At 57.9% G+C, this 8,256-nt stretch overlaps 2 protein-coding genes across 2 annotated transcripts; both read right to left on the minus strand.

Moving 5' to 3' along the window:
- Positions 1–330: 330 nt before the first annotated feature.
- Positions 331–3,598, minus strand: INS49_006951 (uncharacterized protein; the record flags this gene model as incomplete). Its single annotated transcript, XM_043167717.1, has 4 exons — positions 331–731; positions 795–2,548; positions 2,620–2,933; positions 2,987–3,598. The coding sequence occupies 4 exons, from the start codon at positions 3,596–3,598 to the stop codon at positions 331–333; spliced, it is 3,081 nt and encodes a 1,026-aa protein (XP_043028861.1).
- A 2,335-nt stretch (positions 3,599–5,933) lies between these two features.
- On the minus strand, positions 5,934–6,956 carry INS49_006952 (uncharacterized protein; the record flags this gene model as incomplete). The annotated part of the gene is made up of 5 exons (XM_043167718.1): positions 5,934–5,960; positions 6,018–6,085; positions 6,150–6,539; positions 6,598–6,746; positions 6,853–6,956. 5 exons carry the CDS (start codon positions 6,954–6,956, stop codon positions 5,934–5,936), a joined length of 738 nt encoding a protein of 245 aa, XP_043028862.1.
- Between the last annotated feature and the right edge of the window lie 1,300 nt (positions 6,957–8,256).

Raw genomic sequence — 8,256 nt, forward strand, 5'->3', positions numbered from 1 at the left:
TGAAAGGTACGCTTATCAAAATAGAAAGCTTTTGGCAACAGTCAGACTGCATAGGGCAAGATTTCCCGAGACAGGGCGCGGAACGAAAGCGATCAGCTCCCTCATTCGTGCTCAATATTTACAAATTAATTTGCGAAACCTTCAAAGCCAGCCAACGCCCCCCGGTCAGCACTCGCGAAAGCGAAACCAAAAAACAAAACCACACTACGCTTTCCATGGCCCTCGAGCCATATATTTGCGCCGAAACCCAGTCTGGAGGGAATGAAGCAGAAGGCAGAAGGCAGATAAACCAGGCAGGGAGCAGCAGCATCTCAGATATTTTGTTGTTGTCTAGAGCGGCCCGCCACCGCCCATGGGGTAGTCGTCCATGGCCATGTAATCCAGGAGGTCGATCCCTCCAACATTGACGCCCTCTGCAGACATGGCGACGTTGTTCTCGCCGGCCGCGCCCACGCTCTGGAAGAAGGCGGGGCCCGCTGGTAGGAACCACATGTCGCTGTTGGCGCCGGCCCAGTCCGTGCCGTCGGCGCCGAACATGTCGGGCATGTTGTTGCCGGCGCCGGCCGCCATCGCGTTCGAGTTGGCGTTGTTGTTGTTGGTGCCGCCGTTGCCGTTCACCGGCATGGCGGTCGATGCCGGCGTCGTGGGCCCGCCGAAGACGCTTGGGATGTGGAAGTCGCTGGGGATGTCGAACGGCATGGCGGAGATGTTGGCCGGTGTCACGGCACGTTCTGTCAGCTGGTTAGCATCCTCGGTCACATACATAGTGGCTAGAGCGGGTTTGTGATCCTTACCCGGCGCGTTCACCCTGGGCCAGCCAATGTGATCATGTCCATTGATGCCCAGGCCCGGGTGCATGACTTGGCCGCCAGTCATGCCGGCCTCCGGCACGGGGCTCCTGACGCCGTCTGCCGAGTTTGCCTGCGTGTTGCCGGGCTGGTGCGCAACGTATATAAAGCGGTTCCTTAGCCGCATGGTGAGATTTTCCAAGAGGTCAGCAAACCGGATGCCGAGGTGCACGTCGTCCACAACGCAGGTGCGCAGTGCCTTGACTGTACTATCCATCAGGCCAATGGACACCTCGACGTCATGTCTTGTCGCACCGAGTGCGAATGTCTTGAGCAGGAACATGGCCCCGCTGATGATCCTGAAATATGTACGCACAGGTGCGTGCTTCAGATAATCATCGGGGAGCAAGCCCTCCACGACAGTCCGTAGCAGGTTCCGACTCCCTTCGACAACTTCCCGTATATACTCCTGATCTGCGGCACTGACACCGCCGATGTTACCAATCGGCATCTTGCCGTAGATGTCCTGAGTCTTGGGGCTGAGTTGATGGCCGGACGCCGTGGAACCTGGCGCATCAGGGGCCGCAGCTGACGTGCCCGACGCGCCCGACGCAATGGTGGCACAACGCTCGACTACAGCCTGTAGCGACAGGGAGTTGACGTAGATCCGGACGTACTCGTACTCGATGGTGAGGATGTGGCGGCTGTACGGGGGCAAGCGGAAGCGGTCGAACTGTGTCCACCAAGCCTGCAGCATTGGCTGGAACTCCTTCAGCAGATCAATGTATTTCCCGCTCTGGATGATTTCCGTGGTGTGCTGTCTTGACCTGAAGAGCCTCTCGTTGCCAGCGTGCATGGCGTTGCTGATGCCCGCCCAGCATTGGATAATCTGGTCGTCTAGTTCCAGGTCAGGGATGTAATTGAACGAAACAGTTGAGATATTGGTTCCAGGCGTAGTACCTTCGACGGACGTCGGACGATTCAGGGAGGCCTGCCGCCTCAAGCTCTCAGGGACCATGTTGGTCCATCCAAGTCGTCCCGCTAGCTGACTCAGATAGATGAGGATGAGGCGCTTGATGCGGTGGGCTCGCAGCCGATATGATTCTTCTTCGTACTCCGGGCGCGAGATGGCCCCCATCTCCAGGAGCTCCTCGATGTTGTCGAACACACCTAGTTCATAGCCGAGGCCCATGGCTGCAGTCAGCAGCATCCAGCACATGCGATCGCTTCTCCAAGCTGGCTCGAGCCAGCTCTCAACCCTCCTGCCGCCAACGCCGACAGCGGGGTTGTTGTTTTCGTCCTGCCCGTCAGCAGGAGGCGCAGAGTCATATGCAGGTATCATCAGCTCGTCGACAGCCTCCGACGGAGGGAAATGCAAGGCTCTGGGGTGCCACTCGGTCAAGATCATCAGCGATTCTATGGTGCCGAAGGTACGCAGACTTCCCTTCCTGAGACCACGCCATGGGGCTGTGCTCGACGTCTGAGACTCGTCTGCGCCTGAGCCGCAGAAGCCACCGCCGAAAGCCTCCTGGCCCCAGATCACTCGCTCGATCATACCTCGCAGATAAGTCCACAGTTGCTCATGGATAGCATTCGCGCGGCTTACGCCTCCTGTGCCAGGCAGCTTTCGGTACCTGGACGCTATGCACAGGAGGGTGACAGTGAGTATGGGCTCCTCAGTCAAGAGTGTCAAGTGGGTGGCAGGGTCCTGGAAGGTTGGCGGTGAGATAGGGGTCAATGGCGAGAGATATTTGTAGTAGCTAGAGAACAATCAGTACGCTGGCAATTTTCATACAGTCGCCTGTGTGCGTGAGAAGGGGGGTCAGCATACTAGTCAATGTAGTCGATGGCTTCCTGGGAAGTGAACCACCCAGCCCTCACGAAGCGGAACCTGGCCCAGGCCTTGAGAGCATCCGCATGGCCTGGTGTCGACTCTGCCTTGGCGTCAGACTCTGTGAGTTGGGGATCGATGGGCGCGTCCATGGGCCCGCGTGGTGCGACGGCATGCTGGGCATAGAGTATGCCATCATTACCCCGTGGCAGGCCCCCGAGAGGAGCGGTCAGTGAGGGGGTCCGCAGGTCAGAAGTCTGCGGACTCAGGGTGTGCGGCTGGGCGACGCCGTCGTGCTTGTTGTCGGTGGCGGCCTTGTACAACAGGTCAGTGCATCGTGCGGGCCGTAGAGCTCCTTCCTCATGACGGTGCGGGCCTCATAGTTCTCGAGGGGCGTGTTTGGCTCGTCGGCCGGGAACTCGGCAGCACTCGGGCCGCGGGTGCCACTGACGCTGCTCCTCGAGTCGGATCGAGTGTGCTCGCCGAGACCTGGCCTTCGCAGCGGCTGTGGGCGGCCTAAGGAGCCGCCGGGGGTCAGAGGAGTGTCGGTATAACCTCTGCGGTCGACTGGCGGCGGCGGGGACTCGCCGGGGTGCAGTCTCTTGCGGCCGTTGCGGATGATGTACTCATCCTCCCTCTCATCCTCGTCGTCGGTCTTCCTCTTGCGGCGGGTGGCACTGAAGTAGCAGTCCTTGGACTCGCGGCGGCAGCGGACGCACGGCGGGTCGTGGGGGTTGTCGACGCTGCCAAGATCGCAGCGGACCTTGCGGCGTCGGCACGGGATACATGCCTGGTAGACCCGCTTATGCTGGGCGGACTGAGGCTGCGAGGCAGCAGAAGCCGCGTTTGAGCCGGGCGCTTGGCCGGAGGAGGAGCCGGGCGCTGGAGCGGTGGGCGAAGACCGGGGCTGCGGATTGTCTCCGCCGCCGGGGCCGGTGCCGCCGCCGTACGGGGCCTGCGTCTGAGCCTCCTGAGCCATGGCGTGCCGATGGCCTCAGGGCTGCAGAATCCCAAGACAGCTAGGGGGGGGAGGGGGGTGTGGCCGGGGTTGCGTCTATTGAAGGTTTGCGAAGGGTGCGCGCGGTCAATGCTGTGCGGCTCGACGGGGCAGCTTGTCGAGAATGCGGTCTTCGTCGGCTTGCGGCGGTTTGGCAAGGAGACGGTTCACGAGGGAGTGGGGGTGGGTGGGAAAGCCTGGGTAGATAACAACGACAGAATCAAGTGCAGCAAAGCAGTAAGCTCTCTTTTTTTCTCCCCCAGCTCCCGATCTTGCTGGATCCCGGTCCAGGCGGCGCTGCAGTGGTAAACGGCTGCGGGGTCTCTGAGCAAGCAAAAAGGCACCAGAGGCACCAGAGGGACACACAAGACTCGTTGGCGTGCAGCCCTTTCCCCTTCTGGAGTTTCCGTTATGTTAATCAAGCAGTCGGACACTACCTGGCGGGCAGACTGGCGGGCAGACTGGCGGGCAGGTCCTCCTGTTGCCGTCAAGGTAGCCTGGTCGGTCAAACAAGCTCTGGCCTCGAGGACTCGAGGGGACTCGGGCGAGACTGGACTGGCGAGAATTGTTCGGTATGTGACAGGTCGAGCCAAGAGAGAGTTTCGAGGAGCAAAGAGTCCGTCCGCCCGTCCGTCCTTCCCGAGACCGCTGCGGAGGGGCAACTACGTATTCGTGGTGTCCATGTGCTGGTGCTCTGCCACAGTATGTTCTGGCGGGATGACCTATCATCAATGGAACCCGCCAGAGCGGGCGTTTTGCTTTGCTTGAACTGCACACAATCCATTCCGTCAACCATGATGCCCCCTGCCTGGCCGTCCATCTGATCAAAGCCCACCCCCTGCGTGCCCACGTAGCATTTTCCCGCTCATCTTCCTTCGTGCACTCGCCGCTTGGTGAGGGTCGACAGGTCCCCGCTTCGTGTTTTGTTCACCGCGCATGTCAATCGGGAAGGTCACTTGCTGTACTGTACACTTCAGTACCTAGCCAAGTCCACACTGCATGCCCCACAGGGACATTTATCTCCGCCCGCAAAAGTCTATCTAATAAAATGCAGATAGTGTAGTAGCCTCCCCGTTATTAGCTCGCTCATGTCCTTCTCACCTGCCACTTCTCGCACTCTAGCGGTGATCGCTGCGCCAAGGTCTTCCCAACCTTCCGCTTCCCTCTCATTTGTGTCCTGGGCTGGGCTGGGCGGAACTTCTCTCTTCTCCCCTGGACCCTGCCTCTTCTCAGCCCTCCTGCCCAACACAAACATGCGGCAGCAAACTTATGCTTTACTAATAAACGAACCCCAAAAGCAATCATCACATGGGGTACACAAACATCTCTCAACAGAGCACGCCCGGTTCAACAACAATAGACTACATGGTGGTAACACAGAGGCTGAAGCTGGGCCGAGCCCGTGCATCAGCCGCCAAGTCCCCAGCTTCCAGCCCGCATCACGCCCGAGGTCACGTTGGCACGTCTGATACGTGTGCCACCCGATCCTTCCAAGGTCGACAGCCACGGGCCTGCCAGCCCTGCCAGGATGCGCCTCTTCCCCCACTGGGGACATGCCTGAGACATAAGCTGACAGCAGTCCGAACTCCGGTATGCCGGCCCCAGCAAAAGTGAGCCTTTGCCAGAGCGTGCATGCTGCCTGCCGTCGAGAGGATCACGAGTCTCGGAAAACCTCCGGTAGGCTCAATACCAGTATCGGCGTATGTATCATGTGCACCGGTGCCTCACTTTAGGCATGAGATCAAAGCAATCGTTTTCATTCCATAACTCCTAGCTGGCCCTGGGTGCATGCAGATGCATTCCATTGTCACAGCTCTTTTTGATTTTGGATTCCATGATCATTACTTAACCCCCGCCTTGCCTGCCTTATGCCTTCTGGGTATCAAGCCACACTTATGACTTCCACCTCGTCCACTCATATTCGTCGCGTAATCGTACACTGCCAATGCGTGGGTTTCGGAAGGTCCGCAAGTAAATTAGTCGGCTGCTCATCTCGCCACCGGTCCCGCAAACATCACATGTGAGCTTCGCGTGTCGTGATGGTGCCGATTGCAAGCAAGGTCTCCGCATCAACAAACAAAGATCGAAGAGGTCGTATCCTGGCCATGTCCTCGAAAAGGGCGGCTGACGGGTGTTCGCAACATCGCAAACGAGTATTAAGATCCCAGATCGTCGGACCAGACCGTCGGACCAGAAACCATCTGAAAGCCTGACCAGCCTGGCAGCTTCATGATCTGGCAAGGACTCGAAGTCAGACTGCCAGTGGGAGATGATACGCCGTTGTGACCTCATCAAGCATTCAGAGCACAACCAATTCTTAAACCTCAATGACCTTCTGCTTGACCTGCATTTGGAAGTCAGACCTACGCGCTTGCTGACATGGCCGAGCAAAAGTACTCACCAGGTAGTCCCAGATCATCTTCCCGAGGTTGTCAGGGATGGTGAACAGGTCGACAGAGAACTCGCCCGCTACCGGATGAATCAGTTAGCCAACATATACCCGTAGCCTTACACAGACAGTGCCGATACGTACCATCGACGTTATTCTGGATGTAGGTGTCGTCCGTCTTGTGGTCGTGGATCATCTGAATGACATGGAGCAGGTCGTCCTCCTCAAGCCGGACCAACGCGTCTGCCATCTTCTCCACGTCGAACGACTTCTTCGCCTTCTTGGACACACCGTCCGCCTTACGTTTGCGGTCGTCGTCCGAAGGAAGAGGGCCAGTGTCGCGAAGAAGGTTCTGGAGCGCCTGGCTGGGGTTCTTGAAGGTCACATCCCGGATGTGCTCGTAGCGGTTCTTCTGGAAGTTGAGGTCGTGCGGGACAGAGATCTTTCCGCTCTTGTCCGTGTAGTACAGGTCGATGACCATCTCGAACTCACCCCATCCCTCATTCTCACACTTGAATGGTGCCTCGGTGAAAGCTATAAAGTAATCAGTAACCCCAATCCTTGGGTGGCGTCCGTGTTGGGCAGAACTCACTCTGGACGGGGTTCTCGAAGGAAGGATGCAGGTTGTAGACAACCTTCTGGAAACAGTCCGCCTTGTGCTGCTTGCCCTGCTGGTCTAGAAGGAAGATCTCGACATTCCACTTTCGCATAGGAAAGCCCTCCTGCATGGCAGGCTTGTCGCTGCACCATGGCGTCAGTTCCAGCCTCATTTAGGGTATCACGGCCATAGGGCTGAGAGGGAGTCACAGGCTCGCCAAAAGCTCACAAACCATTAGATCATACGTACATGATATTCTGCTCAGTGATGAGCTTGATCTTGCGCTGTACATCGCCAGGACCAGGCTTGTCAGCATTGCGCCTTGCGTTGCGAGCTAGCGTTTGACGCGGCATCGTGGGTGATCGCGTTGATGGACGTGGGTGTGCAGCAGGGCCAGAGGGCGATGTGAGTGGATAGAAGGAAGGGTGCAAGGGAAGGAAGGAAGACAAGAGAGCTGCTGTTGAAAGCTGCTTGGGCGGGAGGGGGCGCTCGAAGGGAAGCTTGCTATTTCAACAACAGCAGTCACGACGGAAGGGTGCCTGGTCAAAGAAGTGCAGCCCAGCCCAAGGTTTTGCAGCTCGATAGCTTCCCCCAAACACAAACTGAGCTTAGGAAGTGGCCAACTCAAAGTCAAAGGGGGAAAGGGCAGGAATAAGGGCGGGGGGCTTTCCAGAAGGGCAAAACAACGCGCCCAACTCAACCAACTGCAACGGAATCGAGAAGCGTCGCAAGATAGGACGAACGCACCTCCACAATCATCTTTGCGGCGAATCCACAGATGTTTCCCAAAATATTTTCAAACAAATATCCAAAATATCCCACTGCTGCCTCGCAGCGTTCTGCCAGCCGCCGGTGTCTGCCTTTGCCTCCGCACCCGATGTGTTCGGCCGGGCGAGCGTCGTCGTCAAGTCCGGGATATACGGCAGTCGTGAGGCCGTCCTCTTCGTCGCAGCACCCGCTGGTATACTAGATGCAGTCGTTCTCGTTGGGCCTAGACCTTGGGGACGGTTTGGGACAGGCCAAACGGGTCTCCGTGAAAGTCGTCCTCGTCGTGGGTGGCTGCGGACCGTTTCTCGCCTGAAATCGACGGCTCTCTTGTTGCAATAACCCAAGTGGTTCTTGGTAGATGCCTCCGCTACCGAGTCTCAACGTGGGCCCGTGAGAACGAGCAAGTCGGTGGGTGTAGCAAGAGGGGGACGGGGTTCTCGTCGGCGCCGGCGTGGTAAGACCAAGCTGGATCCGTCCTGCTGCTTCCGGCCTGCGACGAGAACAGGATGCTTGAAGCTTCGAGGGCGGTGATTGGAATGAGGTCTGGCTCTCCGTTCTATAAGGCGTAGCGATGTTGCTCGGTCAGGGAACAGTGTATGTCGTTGGGGTAAGCCGTGATCGATAGAAACCTATGTTGTCACAGGGGAGCAATTGCCAGGCTCCCTTGTGCCAATGCAAGCGGACGGCAATAGCTTATCGAGCTTATCGTGTACAGCTTAGCGCCTAGCGTGAGGTGCTGGTGATGCTACTCCTGGCCAAGGCGAGAGCAGAGAAGTGGCGGTGCATGTGTGGCGCCAATGGCTTGTTTACGAGGAATTACACTCCTGGCCCATCAGAAAAGTATGATGCAGCTCAGCACCCCTCAATAGATGTTAGACTCTCTAT

Source organism: Diaporthe citri (assembly GCF_014595645.1).
Source record: "Diaporthe citri strain NFHF-8-4 chromosome Unknown scaffold_2, whole genome shotgun sequence".
Classification (NCBI taxonomy): Eukaryota; Fungi; Ascomycota; class Sordariomycetes; order Diaporthales; family Diaporthaceae; genus Diaporthe; species Diaporthe citri.